General features: G+C 40.9%; 2 protein-coding genes across 2 annotated transcripts in view; one reads left to right on the forward strand and one right to left on the reverse strand.

The window, feature by feature from the left end:
• Positions 1–6108, reverse strand: part of LOC142378248 (uncharacterized) — a 61675-nt gene extending 55567 nt beyond the window's left edge. Inside the window, exon 1 of the mRNA XM_075462536.1 lies at positions 5722–6108. Within this exon, the coding sequence (XP_075318651.1) occupies positions 5722–5803 (82 nt within the window). The 5' untranslated portion in view covers positions 5804–6108. The remainder of the gene's footprint in view (positions 1–5721) is intronic.
• Positions 6109–8494: 2386 nt separating this feature from the next.
• LOC142379192 (retinol dehydrogenase 8-like) lies at positions 8495–17777 on the forward strand. The gene is made up of 6 exons (XM_075464330.1): positions 8495–8752; positions 11782–11943; positions 12039–12218; positions 12408–12501; positions 16291–16474; positions 16577–17777. The coding sequence occupies exons 1-6, from the start codon at positions 8647–8649 to the stop codon at positions 16802–16804; spliced, it is 954 nt and encodes a 317-aa protein (XP_075320445.1). The 5' UTR covers positions 8495–8646; the 3' UTR covers positions 16805–17777.
• The last annotated feature ends 973 nt before the right edge of the window (positions 17778–18750 follow it).

Raw genomic sequence — 18750 nt, forward strand, 5'->3', positions numbered from 1 at the left:
CTATATGCACAAATGGCCATGTGTGAGTAACTTTGCTTTGAAAGATAATTTGTATTGTCATCCTCAAATCAAGTCAGAACCTCCAGCTCCTCACAGAGGATTGGCTCCTGGAGATTAGATCAACCGTAAAGACTCTCTCAGGAGGTGGGCTGCCATATTTCTTTCAATTCCTTGTTTTCTCCTGTTCTCTTAGACTTGGGAGGTAAGTGATTTCTTATTGTATTCTATTTTATTTTTTTATTTCCTTTTTGGCTTAGACAGTTTAGTTTTGTTTGTTGTTTTGGCCTTTGCCCGTCCCACCCATGCTTTTCAACTTAGAAATAAACCTTCCTCCTGGTAAATCTTCACCATGTCTCTGTGGTTGCTTGAGACCTGAGGAAGATGGGTCATTTTTCATGTTGTATCTTGGCAACCTCTCGACAGGGCATAACACATGTCAAAAAGCTGTATCACTGCTGAAATGAGTTGTACTCTTTAAGCCCTTTAGGCTACGTTCAGAAACTTTCCCCTCAGAAACATCCTCAAATCAAGTCAGGAACGCCTTAACGAACGAACAACCTTGGACTCTTATTCAACTAAAGTTAAGTGCAACAATTGCTGCATCCGTTTTAGTCGCAGTAGTACAAAGTTCTGTCAGTAAAAAAAAAAGATTAATGCTGTCGGTCGCCAAACCCAATGCAAGAAGCTCAAGGGAGAAAGTGATCAATCAGAAGTTTGGTCATCACTTCGGCAGTGAATGTCAGCTGCATAGAACGCCTCCGGACTCCGCATTCTGAACGAGCTGACCTAAAAACCTCCCTTCAACAATTGTGCTCACACTGTCAGTTAAACAACCACGGTCATCAATCACTGCACATTTTTTTCCTCCCGACGGGCAGGCGAGCACCTTGCATTGCAGCTCCAGCGCCATCGCTTTGTGAGCACTTTGTGTATTACGAAAACTTAGTTATGTGTGGTTCCATGCTGACGCTGGCTCATAATCAGTTAATAAGACGTACAGCTCCCGAGGCTGTGAAAGCAACCAGATTTGCTTTTGTTTTTAAAGAAATAAAAATTCAATTCTGACCACGGGAGATTTGAAGAGCTAGTTTAACAAAAGTCTCATGGCAATCAATCCACTAGTTGTTGAATTATTCCAGTCTGGATAAAAATGGTGCCGCCGGCCATACTTACATAACTAAATACTAGGGCTGGGCGAGTTAACTCGTTATTATTTAACGCCGATAAATATTTTATCACGCATTAACGTAGGTTTTATTTTTTTTATAAATTTTTTTTTTTTAAACATTTTTTTCAGGCTTTTATTTTGTAAAAGTCTGTTGCTCAGAGGCTTTTATTTTGGAAAAGTCTGTTGCCGTCTGCTGCGGAACAGGAAAAGAAAGTAATCGGCGGATCCACCAAACATGGAGAAGGGTACGGAACTTTTACTCGGCCATTTTCATTTTAAAGTTCTTCCAGACGGCGGAGTCGACAGAACCAAAGTCATCTGTAAACACTGCCAAGTTGAACTGTCTTCTCAGCGTAGTAGTTCCAGTCTAAAATATCACTTAAAGGCAAAACACACAACTGATAGCAGCAAGTCATTCAAGGAAACAGACAGTGGAGCGAGGCTTCTACATAAAAACTACAGAAAGATGCTGATGTTAAAAGTGTGTTTGCACAACAAATGTTATGGCACTTTCATTCATATGGCAGCACATTTAAAATAAAACTAAATGCTAAAGGCTATACACTACTTTTGGATTTTTTTTTGGATTCTGCGTACAAATCCGATTAATCGTGATTAATCAGGGAAATCATGTGATTAATTAGATTAAACATTTTAATCGTTGCCCAGCCCTAATAAATACACTGCGGTAACATACTGCCATGCAAACAGATTGTCACTGAAAGGCTTCGGATTTTATCTTTTTGCTTTTTAGTCTAGCTGTGGAGGCACCTCAGAATGCAACAGCATTAAACTATAATGGGATTGACAATAATTTTTGGTGATAACCACATCAGCACTTGAATACTTTGGGAGCAATAAACCACGCAGGTCCGACTGATGGCAACATGTTATACACAGTGAGGCAGTTAGTTCAGTGTCTGAAACACCTCGGGCCAGATCGTGACATGCTTGACCGTAACCTGACCACATAGCTCTGAGGTTCACAATCATAATTCAGATGTTGCAAAAACCTGCTGACAGCCAGGTGTGAAACCGCATCTGACAGCGAGCACAATATCAAAACTGAAGATGGCTAAGTAGCCATGGCAATGCCAGAGTTTGTTCGGTAACTGAGGAACTAAAGATTTTTAAAGATGGTTAAAAAACACTGCATGTGTCCCTCTTTGAAAGAAGGCTTTTTTCTAATCAACTTTAATTTACAAGGACACCTTGGAAGATGCTCAAGGGTCCGCACCCTGAGTTTGACTGAAGGTACCGCCGAAGGTCCAGAGGTCACATCAGTCACTTCAGTAATGACCTCCAGAGACAGAGTGATGTTTGAACATGTTGCTGCTTCGTATGGGCTGGCACAATCATCCTGTCAAACTGTGATTCCCCTTGCAATACAACATTTACAGCGCATTATTTACCTTCCTCACAAAGACAAACCGTTGATGCTTGCTTTGAAGGTTGTTAAGGTTATTAAGGTTATGCATATATCGTACATACTATTTCAGCCTGTTCTCTGACAGAACAGGTGGAGAAAACACGAGGGGAGGGTTGGCAGAGTCACCTGCTCACTAAAAGGCTGAAGCAGTCCTCAATACACCAGTTACATGTTGACTTGCAAGTAAAATATCTACTAAGTGAGAAAAACAACAAATGTAATGAAGTTACGCTGCATTAATTGGCCTGAATTTAATTTAAAGACTTTTTCCATAATTTCTATAAGCGCTCAGAAATAGAACCACTTATATTCAACATTTTGTATACTACACCCTATCTTGCCATTTTGAGTCTTTTTGCTTCTTTAGGAGTCAGACAAGGAGGCATCCTCTCCCCTGTATTGTTCAATTTTTATCTGAATGACCTTTCTGAGCAGTTAAATCTGTGTAAAACTGGCTGTATGGTTGGAGAAACAGTTGTAAAGCACTTGATGTATGCTGATGACTCAGTGGTTTTTAGTCCAAGTTCAGCTGGTCTTCAGAAGTTGCTTAATGTGTGTTCGGTGAACTTTGTGACGTTAAATTCAACAGTATGTATCTTCCTCATTTTAAGCTGTCTGGGATCTTATTGAACATCTCAAATGAAGTAAATATCTCGGTCATGTGCTGACAGAGCGTCTGCCAGATGGTGAGGACATTTACCGTCAGGTTGGAATGTTATACGCTGAAGCTAATGCTCTAGTTGGGAAATTTGTATTTCTCCCTGATGAAGTTAAACTGAACATATTGTACCTCACTGTATACGGCACACTGATGGTGCAATTATAAAAAAAAAGCCAGCCTTCAGAGATGGAAGGTGGCTTATAATGATGCATTAAGACTTTTGTTAAAGAAGCTTATGTATAAATTTTAGGGCTGGGCAATTTAACTTGTTATTATCGCGTTAACTCGTTAGTTATTTAACGCCGATAAATATTTTATCGCCCATTAACGCAGTTTTTTTATTTTTTATTATTAAAGTTTTTGTTTTTTTTAACTTTTTTTTCAGGCTTTTATTTTGTAAAAGTCTGTTGCTGTCTGCTGTGGAACAGGAAAAGAAAGTAATCGGCGGATCCACCAAACATGGAGAAGGGTACGGAACTTTTTCTCGGCCATTTTCATTTTAAAGATCTTCCAGACGGCGGAGTCGACAGAACCAAAGTCATCTGTAAACACTGCCAAGTTGAATTGTCTTCTCAGCGTAGTAGTTCCAGTCTAAAATATCACTTAAAGGCAAAACACACAACTGATAGCAGCAAGTCATTCAAGGAAACAGACAGTGGAGCGAGGCTTCTACATAAAAACTACAGAAAGATGCTGATGTTAAAAGTGTGTTTGCACAACAAATGTTATGGCACTTTCATTCATATGGCAGCACATTTAAAATAAAGCTAAATGCTAAAAGCTATACACTACTTTTGGATTCATTTTTGGATTTTGCGTACAAATGCGATTAATCGTGATTAATCAGGGAAATCATGTGATTAATTAGATTAAACATTTTAATCGTTGCCCAGCCCTAATAAATTTATTTGCCGGCTAAATGAGTCTAATAATAGAATTATCCTACTGTTGACTAACATTAAATATAGTGCAGTAATATATACATCTGTATATTGGAAACATTGGTATGATTGCCTCCTAAAAGAGTGTTTTTTATTATTATTTTTTTATTTTTATGAATGTTCTTTTTTATGTACTTTTCTTCTTTTTTCTTCTTTTATCATTGATTGTTTTTCTATGTGATCTGGACTAGGAGTCTTTAATAAAAATCTATCTATTTACTGAATTATCCAGATTCATATTTACCAAGTGGACAAATGTGGTATTGTTGAAATTCTCAAAAAGATATGCAAAACAAGTATAATTTCCATATTGCTCCTGTTTTTAAAAGCTAACACAGATTGAAAAAAAAAACATTTTAAGTCCATAAGAGGAAAACACATTTGAAACAACTAACAAACAACATGACTCCATCTCTAATATGAAAAACAACTCCAAAACCTCGGAGTGAGCCTGCTTCCAGGAGAGTGCGGAGCCTTTCAGGTCTTCCGTGCCTTCATGGATACCCAGGTGAAAAAGAAAAAGAGAAGAAGAAGAAGAAGCAGGCAGCACATGCTGGGGGCATGGCTGAGGGCGACGGCTGTGACTTCAAAACCAAACAGAGGTCCTGATGGCTCATTCTTAGGACCCAGACTCTGATCACATGCTATGAAAGTTGAACCTACGGACTCATCCGTGTAGCATTTGATTATAGCAGTTTAATGCTATAATCAAATCTTTATGGTCCAGCTTCTTTGGACCAAGCAAGTTCAAACATTCTTGGTTTAATGAAGAAAGTGGGCATTTAACAGTCTCCTTTGAAGTTTCCGTCATTATTCCAAAGCAGGGGATAGTCTTAACATGTGGGTGCAGTCTTGATTTTTAAGTTGATAAACGACAGTAACACCAGGCTCTAACAGGAAGATTAAAGCCCTCTCCTGCTTCCAGTGCAGCTCCAGGGGCTGCTGCGCAGAGCTGAGCATCCCCTGAACTCTGCACAGCTCGCTTTAATTTGCAGGAGTCTGTTGCCCAGCTGTACAAGTTAAATATCTGCAGTATGAGAGAACACAGTGATGCAGCAGGTATGGCAGAACAAGTCTAGACAAATAAGCCTGTGCCTTTAGAAAGCTGCTAAACTTTGCGCAGAGGGTTCCTGGAGATCGGAGAAGGGTAGCTCAGTTCAATCAGCTTAAGGCCTGCATGATCTGGCACGACTAGATCATTCTTTCTTCTTCATGGAGAGAGTTCATGGAGGTCTAACCTCCCCTAATATCTGACCAATCAACAAACCAAAAGTTTGGCTGCATGTACAGGTGGATAAAAATAAAAGTGGTTATGTTGTTGACGAAGCGGATTAAAATAACTGTAAGGATGGCCAGAAGCCAGAAGGCTAAATATTCAAAGCCAGCCAGAGGGCAGGTGGTTCCAAGTGATGCGATACAGTTACAGAAGGAGTGAGCAGCAACCAATTCAACTGTTCACACATCACTTGAATTAGTTCATTAAGAAGAAAAAAAAGGTTTTTTTTTAAAGGTTTGAGCCTACCTGCTCTCGCGGTGCAGAAAGATGTGACGAGCAGCAGCAGCGGCAGCCACGCCTCGCGCATTAAACTCCGTCTTTCCATCATTTTTGCATTTGAAACTAATTAAATGACCACCAGTAATTCCCTCTTGCCTCCGCGGGACACGTGCAGTCAGAGGAATTTCAGCTCCGCGCGAGCTTCACCAGTTTCAAAAGTGAGTCCGGGCGCGCACTCCAACAGCTGTGGGAATCAGGAGTGCGCGTGCATGGAGGCTGATTAAACTGATGCTGGGTGATGCTCGGCGGTCCGTTTACTCCTCTTCTGGCTGTTTTACCCCCTCAGTGGACGGATGGAGACGGTAGAGCAGCGGGGCAAAAGGAAAAAACAAATACCTGATCTGGTAAGGTGTCTTCTGTTTCCCCCGCGGAGAGAGAGAGAGAGTTTCACCTCTCCTTACTTTCTCTGCCCTCCCCTCTGCGCTCCTTTCCGGGGCGACCCCTCCCTCCCTCCCTCCCCCGGGACTCCTCAGACTCGTGGGGCTGCACTGAACCATAATTACTGCTTGTGTCATCATTAGCATAATTATTGTCTGAGTGATTTAAGGGGCTACACAACGTCTCCATCTATCCCTTCCTCGCGCTCCCCGTTATTAATACGCGTGCGCCTGCACGAGCACAAACGGGATTGCCGTGCACGTTCGACTTGGCATCAAAAGTTGCTCTTTGTGCAGGATCCAATAAAAAAAACATCCAGCATGAACACTGAGTGCTCGTGCCACTCGGGATTTAATGCTGTCTGAAGAAGCACGCGCGCACGCGCACACATGAGCGCGAGCAGCATGCTAGGACAGGACAACGGTGCTGCCCAACTAATAAAAATATGCTGCTGCAGATTCCAAATTCCAGTGCCTGTCTGTCTTTGCCCACCCCGCGCATATGCTCCACGCGCGCACTGGATCTCACGACTTCTTGTTTCACGGGTTTACTCTTCACGGGGGGGGGGGGGGGGGGGGGGGGGGGGGTTAAGAAACTCTTTATGAGCTTTTAGCATAGGTTTATAGGCTGGCAGAAAATGAGCTCTGTACACGCACGTCGCGCACACATGCATACATGTCCTGCTTTAGCCATCATTTCTTTTAGTCTGTGGGAGAGGATGTTCCCTTTTTGGATCGCATATTATGCAAAGAAGAGATCTTTTTGAAGAGGGTATTCAGACTAATGCTTTACTTTTCAGTTTAACTTCATGCGAGTAAGAGGAACATTTCTCTTGGTATAGTTTTAGGGGCTCATTCCAGCAGCATTTTGCATAAATCATCCCAGTTGTTCTTTTGAAATTTCTTTTAAAATTGTTTTTGAACTTTTTTTTATTTATTATTAGAGTTACGAATGCAGAGATGCACAGACTGTGTCTTTTAAATGTGCTGGAGAGAAGAGATCTTATGGAGACTTTAAGCTTATTGTCACTTAATTCTAGGTTGCAAGATCAAATATAAAAAGTAGGGCTGGGTGCGTTAACTCGCTAATTATTTAACGCAGTTTTTTTATTTGGTTTTTTTTAAATTTTTATTATTGTAAAAGTCTGCTGCTCACAGGCTTTTATTTTGTAAAAGTCTGCTGCTCACAGGCTTTTATTTTGTAAAAGTCTGTTGCTGTCTGCTGTGGAACAGGAAAAGAAAGTAATCAACGGATCCACCAAACATGGAGAAGGGTACGGAACTTTTAGTCGGCCGTTTTCATTTTAAAGTTCTTCCAGACGGCGGAGTCGACAGAACCAAAGTCATCTGTAAACTCTGCCAAGTTGAATTGTCTTCTCAGCGTAGTAGTTCCAGTCTAAAATATCACTTAAAGGCAAAACACACAACTGATAGCAGCAAGTCATTCAAGGAAACAGACAGTGGAGCGAGGCTTCTACATAAAAACTACAGAAAGATGCTGATGTTAAAAGTGTGTTTGCACAACAAATGTTATGGCACTTTCATTCATATGGCAGCACATTTAAAATAAAGCTAAATGCTAAAAGCTATACGCTACTTTTGAATTCATTTTTGGATTCTGCGTACAAATGCTATTAATCGTGATTAATCGGGGAAATCATGTGATTAATTAGATTAAACATTTTAATCGTTGCCCGGCCCTAATAAAAAGATAATTTCAATGTGATGCATGATGATTATTAGAGGTTAATGTTTTGGTAATAGTGCGGATTTGGTTACGAAAGTCAGTTGGTTTCAGGCACACATAGATCCTGACTGAAGGGGGGAAACAAAGATTCCAGGCATATTTCCTAAGTCCCTTCCTCTTGCTTCAGGTAGGGTTGTCTTAGACTTCCAGCTGCAATTTCCAGTTGAAATGTCTGAGTTTTTGTGTGTGAGACAGTCACAGAGATGATTTATGACCGCAAGTGACGGTTTTTTAATATTTTCAGCAAGTCATGATTAAGACTTGTCTGACTGACTCTGTCAGAAATGATAAAGACTTATGCTCACGTGTTACAGAGTCGTATTGTAATCTGTCTTGGAATGAAACGTGAAACCTGGACCTCTGAACTATCAACAATAATGACACTGTCCACTAGGTGGAGCCAAATCCACGTTTTAAAAGACCTCAGGCGACGACACTTCTTTTTTATTTCTCTCCCACTCTTCACTGCTCGGCCCAGTTTTGCTTTTTAAAAAGTAAAGAAGAAGACGTGCTATATTTTCTGATATAGACACGTTTGCACCTGATGATATAGTTTTACTCTCCACCACTTTGAGTCCTACTAACCCACCACAGGACCGAGCGACACGTTAGATAATCTCAATCTTGTTTGCGTTATGGCTGTGCGCTCAGTCCATGTGACTTGCTCTGTGTGTTATCCTCTTACAGTGGCTCTCACTTCAGATCCCCGCTCATCCTGCAGAGCTGCTTCTATGCAAGACTCTCAGTTTGCCAACAAACAGCGGAATCATGGCGGGTCCCGGACAGAAAGTGGTGCTGATCACCGGCTGCTCCTCGGGGATCGGCCTCCGGATGGCCGTGATGCTGGCCAAGGATGAGAAGCAGCGCTATCACGGTAACTGCAGTGGGATGATAGATAGTATAAATAATTCTGTCAGTTTGCTCGCTGTGATATGTATAAATGGGTTTATTTAGGGAGGGAAATCTGCAAACAACCGATAACTAGACTCTACAAAGATAATACAAGAACTGGTGAAAATAACTGCATCTCTATCCTCTGCTATGCTCTTCTCTGTTAACTCAAAGTGATCCCAGCAGGACTGGATGTAATAGTGTTACATGATAAGTTATGGTGGACATCATTGCGTAAAACTCTCGGTTTAAAAGCATCTGATGCACAACAGTGGGCTGAATTCTGCCATCAGTGAAGATGCATGTTTACATTTCAAAGCTCCATAAAATAATCACACCTAAAAGCAACACTTCCTATAATGTATTTTTTTCCCAATCCACACATTGAGGTCAAAGGTCCCAGTGGACTTTGTAAAGAATTATTCATTCAAAAGCAGAGCTTCCACTGGAAATGTCTTTCAGGTTAAATCCACAACCTGCCGTGTTACAAGCTGCCAAAAAGTTGCTGTGCTAACATGGCTGATGGCATTAACTGTTTCATATCTGTGTAATTGTTATGTCGCTTATAAGACTCGAGCCTTTCTCAGGGAAAGGGAACTACTAAAGATAAACATATGTATCTTTTTTTTATATATCAACCTCGAAAGAATTAAACAAACTAACTCCAAACTTCACTTAATTAGTTCTCACTGCCAATAAATTAGACTTATTTAAGATAACGCTGCAGTCACTTAATCAGGTTTCTGTCACTTTTTGCCTCAAGGAAATTAAGTCAGTGTTTCTGTCAATCTGTTACACGAACGACCAAATCTTCCTCGACAACAGAGTCAAAGCACACATTATCTGTCTGCATTATATATACAATGCACAGTTTGATAGGAGAGCAATAACTTCACTGCTTTAGAATCAATAAAGAATCAAATTTAAGATTTCCTGCTTAAAGGGCAATACGTATTTAAAAAATGTGTCAGTGTTAACCGGACAGTTTTCTTAATGAACAGTCTGAGAAGTCCTCCACAGAAACAGAATAAAAAAGAAAACAGTGGGTCATTGGAGGAAGCCTCTGTCTATCAAAGTCCTGAGACCCTCATGGTACCAGCCAGTGAACACAAGCTTCCATTGTTGACTGTCATCACACCTAAAACGCACACAAAACTACCAGTATAGGACACTGGCTGGCCCAATGTCTTTATTGGAAATTTGATTTGAATTGATTTGGCCACAAAAGGTTACCATTATCTCACAAATCGCATAGGAATCTGGCTCCTTCACAAAAAAGTAACCAGTAAATTACTTTTAAAACAAACTTTGCATCACAGCTCACCCCATGAACACCATGCCACTGTTTTCTGCTTATTTGAATGGATTTTTAAGTGACCGTATACATTGCTGTACGATCATTTACAGCATACTTTTGAACATGGTAAGTGATCGTTTTTTTTAAGCCCAGGCGAAGGAGGTCAGTGTTAATTGAGATCAGAGCCTTTGGTGCCTCGCAATCACTACGGTCTGAATTAAAGATGTCTGGCGTAAAGGAAAGCTCCAAGCTCACTATACCTATCTGTAAGCCCTGTACAATTATCCCTCTGATCCCAATGTGGCCTTCTGGCTCCTAAGATAGTAGACAATAGTTAAAAACAGCACCACAGCCTAAACCTTAGGCTAATTATTGCCTGGCTCGTAGAGCTCGATTGTGGATCACAGGCCGGGCAGGACTATTCTGGGAGAGATGTGAGCACCACGTGAGCATAACGGCTAAGGCTAATGCCAGTGTGTAAAGTGGTTGCTGTAACAGGGCCGCTAATGACCACAGAGAGCTTCTTAAGGTTTATCTTTGCCTTGCTTTCTATCTTTGGCACAAGATTTCAAAAAGTGATTTCAGGTCAAAGAATACACCCAGATTTAGGTAAGGAAATGGATGGAAAGTATGTGAGAATGCCTTCCTTTGGTGTTTTTATAGGTTTGTCAGTATTCACACCTATGTTTGTTGCTTCAGTTATTCCTAGAATAGATAGATAGATAGATAGATAGATAGATAGATAGATAGATAGATAGATAGATAGATAGATAGATAGATAGATAGATAGATAGATAGATAGATAGATAGATAGATAGATAGATCTAATCATGCCTAAGCATTTTCTTCCAGCAGCAGGGGGTAGTTCTGGACTTAAAGGTAGGGTAGGAGATCCTGGATTTTGAGTCCAGCGAAGCAGCATTTTGAAAATACACAGGTAAAAAGTCCCAACCCTTTTCTTCACTTTCCCCCCGAAGCCACGCCTCTAGAGTACATGAACGTGCACGAGCACGAAGGTGCACGAGCGCTGTTCTGACAGCAAGCATCGATCGTTGCCGTATTTAGTATTTAGTATATGCTAACTATACGTTTAATAATGCTAGGTGCTAGCCAAGCTGGCTCTAGTTTAGCTTCCTGCCAAGCTTCTGGGCGCGTAATTCGTTCACGGAGCAGGGTATGCGCACAGGGGGAAGGAGGGGGAGGGAGGAGCAGATTGCAGTTTTATAGACGCATCAGAATCCAATCATCGTTAACGGTCCGTTCAGTATGATTGGATAGTGTTTTTCCTAGATTTTATGTTCTAGAGGCCACTAAAACTTTTCATTTTTGTGTCAAAACTTTTAATTAATTGGTTGCAATGGGGGTGTGAAGAGTATTTCAAGCAATATGTAAAAAAATGCTCCAGAAAAAGAACCCCTACCCCACCTTTAAATCCATTCACAAACTCACACATCGAAGCTGTCTGTGGAGAAAGAGGGAGCATGACTGCGTACTGAAGAGAGGAGAATAAAAACTGGATGATTTACTTGGTGTTGAAACACTTTTTGTACAACAACCTTCAATTTGTAGGAAAAAAAACACAGTTTGTCTTCGTGCCTTCCCATCCCACTCTACTTTTTACAGGCCTGGTGGAGATGCTACGCTGCATGTTTTGCCATCTCTAACAAAGCCCTCAGATCTTTGACTGTTTCCCCTTGTCGCCCAACTGTCCACAGTCATAGCGACGATGCGCGATCTGAAACGCAAAGACAAGCTGGTGGAAGCTGCCGGGGATGCGTACGGGAAAACTCTCTCTCTCGCTGTCCTGGACGTCTGCAATGACGAGTCTGTCAAACAATGCATCAATGGCATCAAAGACCGGCACGTGGATGTTCTTAGTAAGCCAGAAAAATACATTTTTATCAAGCTGTGTCTTGGATTACTGAAACATGTCAGAAGCATTGTTGACCACACCCCTGCCCTCTGTTTTCAGTCAACAACGCAGGTATCGGCCTGGTGGGTCCGTTGGAGAGCATCCCCATCGAAGAGATGAAGAAAATTTTTGAGACCAATTTTTTCGGGGTGATCCGCATGATCAAGGAAGTGATGCCCGACATGAAGAAAAGGAGAGGAGGTCACATCATCGTTGTCAGCAGTGTAATGGGACTGCAAGGTGAGCAGAAACAGCTGTTAGAAGTGGGGGAAGCGGGATGTGTGGCGCTAAATGCTGCAGAGATGACAGGTTTGTCATCTTTAGTCTGATGGATGGGTGAGTGGATGATGGACAAATGAAAGCATGGATGGATGAAGAGGCTAAGTACCTCTTAAGGGTCTCCACAAACCAGATTCTGCTTCTCTCCAGGGGTGGTGTTTAATGACGTCTACGCAGCCTCCAAGTTCGCCATGGAGGGCTTTTGTGAGAGTTTGGCCGTGCAACTTTTGAAGTTTAATGTCATGTGAGTACCCTCATTGCTATTACCATCAACATTAACGAAGCGGTGACACAGAAATGGGCGACTTATTCACAGGAAATTGATTGAAAACCTATTTTTGAAGGTTCCAGAAACTCCATTCGAAATCTCTAAACGGCCTCGCCCCATCGTATTTATCTGAGCTTTTAACAGTCCTGGCAGAGCTCTGAGGTCAACAGATCAGTTACTGCTGGAAGTGCCAGGTCAGAATACAAACCCTGGGGTGAGTGAGCCTTTTCCCAAAGCTGCCCCCAGGCTCTGGAATAAGCCCCCCGTCCAGCTGCGTCTTATTTCTGACCTAGGCCTCTTCAGATCCAGGCTAAAAACCTACTTATTTAGGATGGCTTTAATACCCAGTAGTATGATGACACTTTTATCTTATTTTATCTTATTCGATTTTGTTGTATTTTATTGCTTTCACTGTTCTTTTATTGTTGGGGGCCTAGCAGCGAAGCTGCGAAGGCACCCATTGTGTTCGTAGCTTTTCCTATTATTATTGATCCGTTTCTGCTGCAAAGTCTATGGTAGCCCCATGAACGCTATGGTAAAAAGTTGTGGAATTTTGCACACGTATTCAGCACAGTGCCAAAGTCAATGTCAAGAATTTTCTTGCCCCAACAGTGTACTCTCTAGCGCCACCAACGCGTCAAAGTTTTAAGTGCATTCAGCTGCATAACTTTGGACTCCCTATGACATCATTTTCCACCAAATTAGATTTTCCGCCATTTTGAATTTTATCAATAACCTTCAAAAAGCATTTCAGGTCACACAGATTGTCCGATTTTCACGGGACTTGGCACATAGACTCTTCAGACCAAGCCACACAAAGATTATCATGTGGAATTTTGAATTTCGCTTCCGTTTTTCCATAAAAGCCAATCAAACTCGGTGGCGACGCCGCCAAACCGGAACTGAGGCCATATCTCGGCAACCGTTTGGTGTTATGACGTCAAACTTCTAACACAGACTCATGACCACATCTTTAAGAGGCCCAATAAGTTTTGTGACGTTTGGCCTTTAGGGGGCGCTATATGTAGCAAAAATGCATTTTTGCTCATATCTTTGGACGCCTTGGTCCAAATTTCACAAATGAGGTACCGTTGGAATCAATGGATGCAGACGAGGTCAACGCAACTCATGACGTCATTTGCGCCATATTAGATTTTCCGCTATTTTGAATTTCATCAAAAAGCATTTAAGGTCACGCAGATTGTCCGATCTCCACGGGACTTGGCACATAGAATCTTCAGACCAAGCCGCACAAAGGTTATCATGTGGATTTTTTCATTTCGCTCCCATTTGCCCGTGGCAGCCAATCAAACTCTACGCCGACGCGCAAACAGGACATTAGGCCGTATCTCTGCGATCCATTGATGTATCGATGCCAAACTTGGTGCATGGACTCATGACGCCTTCCTGAGCAGCCGAAGCCTTCCCTATTGTGCCATTCTGCTAGACCCCCCCATCGCTGCTTGCAGCTATATTTTTTTATTTGTTTTTACTTGTTGAACGCACTTATTGTAAGTCGCTTTGGTTAAAAGCGTCTGCAAAATGACCGTAATGTAATGTAATGTAATGTACTTATTCTTCTCTTTATTTATTAACTACTGTAAAGCACTTTGGTACATCGTAAGGATTATCTGTAAAGGGCTGTATAAATAAAGTACATTTACATTTACATTCTTCCAAAAGATTTGGCCTCATTTGATCTTTTCATGGGCGGAGCTGAATTAATTCACTTTCCAAAGTCTTCAATTATACTGGCAGCTCATCGTGCTTTTAAAGCATCTTAATTTGATCTGACTTGAGCTCTATGTGCAGATGGTCTTTCATTTAAAAAGACATCTTCTATATCTCCTGCTTTACAGTGTACTTTTCATTTATCTTCACTGCCATAATGTATTACAATGTGTGTTTGGTAGTCTTCACACACTATCTGTTAAAATACAGAAGAGTACAAAATGCTGCCTCTGGTTGTTCTGCATGAACAAGCAAAGGCAAACAAGGGCATTTTTATGACTATGTGAGAGCAAAATCTTTGCATAAAAGCTTGTGAACCAACAGGAAAAGAAAGCCTTAGACGATTGAGTAATTATATCCTGTAAATTATCGCACCATGTGTTATTTTCAGAATTGTCAGAATGTTTCTTTGTCACTTTATGACCAACCTGCCTGAACCTGTGATGGTTTCTCACTGCTGACACACTTCAGAAAACACATCAAAATGTTACAAACTAACAGATGTTGGCTTTTGAGCAACATGACCATCTGCAACAGCTGCCGGAATAGAAAAGTTATAGAAATACTTCAAGCGGGGTCAAAAAAGATGACTGACCAACCAACAGATGAGCAGGACAACAACATAATGTTGAATATTTTCTCTTTTAAGTGAAAGTCGTCAAATGTTGACATAAATCTTTGAATTTAGTTAAAAGAAATCGTCTTTTTTTTTCAATTCAGAAGAGTTTTGAGAAGTATTGACAGTATTGTGTTTAAGTCCTGAGTCACCCCTTATTTATTTATATTTTTCTTCTGAGGAGGCTTTCTTTTCATATTTTGAAGTTGTCTTAAGAAACAGTTCTCCTGGCTTCTTGAAGGTCTTTCAAAGTTTTCTTTGTATCATTTTTGGTCCAGTCCTGATCCCTGACCATTGTCATTGGAAGGTTTGTTAAGCCATTTTACCCTATGAATCATTCAAACTAGGGCTGGGCAACGATTAAAATTTTTAATCTAATTAATCACATGATTTCCCTGATTGATCGCATTTGTACGCAGAATCCAAAAATGAATCCAAAAGTAGTGTATAGCTTTTAGCATTTAGTTTTATTTTAAATGTGCTGCCATATGAATGAAAGTGCCATAACATTTGTTGTGCAAACACACTTTTAACATCAGCATCTTTCTGTAGTTTTTATGTAGAAGCCTCGCTCCACTGTCTGTTTCCTTGAATGACTTGCTGCTATCAGTTGTGTGTTTTGCCTTTAAGTGATATTTTAGACTGGAACTACTACGCTGAGAAGACAATTCAACTTGGCAGTGTTTACAGATGACTTTGGTTCTGTCGACTCCGCCGTCTGGAAGAATTTTAACATGAAAATGGCCGAGTAAAAGTTCCGTACCCTTCTCCATGTTTGGTGGATCCGCCGATTACTTTCTTTTCCGGTTCCGCAGCAGACAGCAGCAGACTTTTACAAAATAAAAGCCTATGAGCAACAGACTTTTACAAAATAAAAGCCTGTGAGCAGCAGACTTTTACAAAATAAAATAAATAATAAAACAGGGGTGGTCTGTGGCGTAGTTGAGCAGGCGCCCCATGTACAGACGCTATAGTCCTCGCTGCAGCTGGCCCCGGTTCGAGTCCCGCATCGGACGGCCCCGTGCTGCATGTTGTTCCCCCTCTCTCTGAACTTTCCTATCCATTAAAAGCACAAAAGCCCCCCCCCCCCAAAAAAAAACATGCTATAATGCGCGATAAAATATTTATCGACGTTAAACAATTAACAAGTTAACGCGATAATAACGAGTTAACTCGCCCAGCCCTAATTCAAACATATAAAAGGAACCAAAGTCATGGGAAGGACCGACATCGTGTCTGCACAAAACAGACAACAGGCAATCTATGAAGAAATGAGGAATGGCTCAAAACTTTTGCACAGTACTGTATGTCACTTACTGAAGTTGTTATTTCAAAACTACCGGGGGTGATTTTGAGTATGGAAAACTTCCATTTACCATGGTCTCTTCCCCCCCCCTGGTGTACGTCACTCTCTGCAGACTGTCAATGATCGAGCCGGGTCCAGTGCACACAGAATTTGAAGCAAAGATGATTCAGGATGTGAAACAGAAGGAGTATCCGGGAACTGATGCTGACACAGTGCATTACTTCAAGAATGTCTATCTCCCTTCTTCTGTTGACATTTTCGAGGCCCTGGGACAAACACCTGATGACATAGCCAGAGTAAGATCACATGTGCTCACTCACCACATCGCCGATCACTTCTCTTTAAGTCTGACGGCAAACTCTGATTTTTTTTCTGTGTGTCCTTAATTCCCTTTGCAGTGCACCAAGAAAGTGATCGAAGCAAGCAGCCCACGTTTCCGTAATCTCACCAACCCGCTGTACACGCCAATTGTTGCGTTGAAATATGCCGATGAAACCGGAGGCCTGTCTGTCCACGCTTTCTACCACATGCTCTTTAACATGGGTCCTCTGATGCACGTCAGCATGAGCGCCATGAAGTATCTCACCTGCGGATGTCTAAGAAGCAGGACAATTTCCCCAAACTAAAAAAAACAAAATGTTTCGATAAAATGTGAGTGTGTGGACGACACACTGCCCTGGTTTTCAGAGGATCGTAAAACATACATTGCCCTATGTCATGCTGCAAAAGCCACCCTGACACAAATCAAGAAATATCAACAAATTTAATGTGAACAGCTTCAAAGAGATTGTCGAATTACTTGCCAGACTTCCTGCTGTAAACCCTCTCCTTTGTATGGCATTGTAGTTGAATGTGTAGATAGATCTTAGAAGTCCAATTGGGTATAAATACTACCTTATTTTAAGATTTGTTAACCTACCCAGAGTGCCAAATGAGTAGGGTCTGCAATTATGAGACAACATATCGGAAAAACCAGTTGATTACATCATCATTATCAGTCCAAGACTTGTTAAACTATATATGATTCAGAAATGTAGATCCACACTGTTATTTATAACCTAATTATGTATTTAAAAATACTGTGAGTGTGTCTGAGCAACTATTGTGACATCAGAGGTTGTAATTTATAATTAAACTACTTTAGAGATCAAGTAGCTTTTCAGCAAATGAGGCTGTGTATGACGGTCGTGACGATGACTCCTGCTCAGGTCTAAGGAAGAAAAAGAAATCTACCGTTACGATAATGAAACAACTAAATTCCTAATGGTTAAGTTACGCCCATCGATGCTAAATGTGAAAATACTGGATGAAAGACAACAAGAAAGAAAACACAAGGACATTTTCAGAAAGCACAGCAGCAAAACAGAACTGCTCCAGAAAGCAATGTTTTTAAAAAAAAACTTGTTTCTCAAAAACATTGATGTTTTATTGAATGAAACATTTCATTTGGTTTTAGTGAAATACCTTTTTTTTCCAAACATCTGTTCTGTGAAATGTCAACTTTGTTTTGTATTTTGCGTGGTGTGTTCTGGTGCAGTTATAGAAGGGCACCCTTCTATAACTGCACCTTTGAAAAATTATAACGTTTTGCTTTGGACTTCAAGTGGAGAAATGTTTGTGTCTAAATGGAAAATAAATTAACTGTGCTGTGAAAAAGGTTTGTAAGCCTTTTCTTTATGAATTTTCTTGAATAATTCTTCCCAAAGGTGATCCACTTTTAATTTGTGTCCTCTCTGGTGGACGGCTAGTTAAAGGGCTACCCACCATGTAACTAAATTGAACAGTTCATAATTATCAAAATGTCTTTATTACACTTATCATATGTGCTCGCAAGCAGTAATGCAATACCATCTGGAATATTGTTACAACCAATATATGGTATCAGTAATTCCTTTGCATTGAATAGTTGGATGACGCTGAAGTTGGCATCCGATTCGCCAGCCTCCGATTCGCGAATTAAAGGGATGGGCATAAAGGGCCATTTCACTGCATTTTTTGCATTCTGATCACCCTAAACTAGGTCCTGTGTGGAAACTACAATAGTTAGACTGCTCAAATCTGGATGGAATTATTTTAAAGAGGCTATAGATTCATTAAAACCTTGTCTGGGATTTGTGAAACCTTTTTCTGATTTGTAAAAATGCAAAATAGGGCCATTTTACTGCTTTTTTTGCATTCTGATCACCCTAAACAAGGTCCTGTATGGAAACTACATAACTTAGACTGCTCAAATCTGGATATAATTATTCTAAAGAGGCTATAGATTAATTAAAACCTTGTTTGGGATTTGTGAAAATGTAGAACGGGGCCATTTCACTCCATTTTTGGTATTCAGAATGCCCATCCCTTTAATTCGCGAATCGGATGTGAATAGTTTGTCTGTTTGTCTGACGGTTTTTACAGGTAATATCGCCTCGAAACGTCTCGATACATATTAATAGCAGAGCCATACGATGCTGAAAGTCATATGAAACTTGCCAGCGTGCTTTTGTTATCGTGTCAATAGTCGAAAAATATTCTTCCCACTAATCGAGCCATCGGGTTTCCATTGCTGCTGCCTGTTCGAGTCGCG

The sequence above is a fragment of the Odontesthes bonariensis genome, chromosome 4, assembly GCF_027942865.1.
Source record: "Odontesthes bonariensis isolate fOdoBon6 chromosome 4, fOdoBon6.hap1, whole genome shotgun sequence".
NCBI lineage: Eukaryota > Metazoa > Chordata > Actinopteri > Atheriniformes > Atherinopsidae > Odontesthes > Odontesthes bonariensis.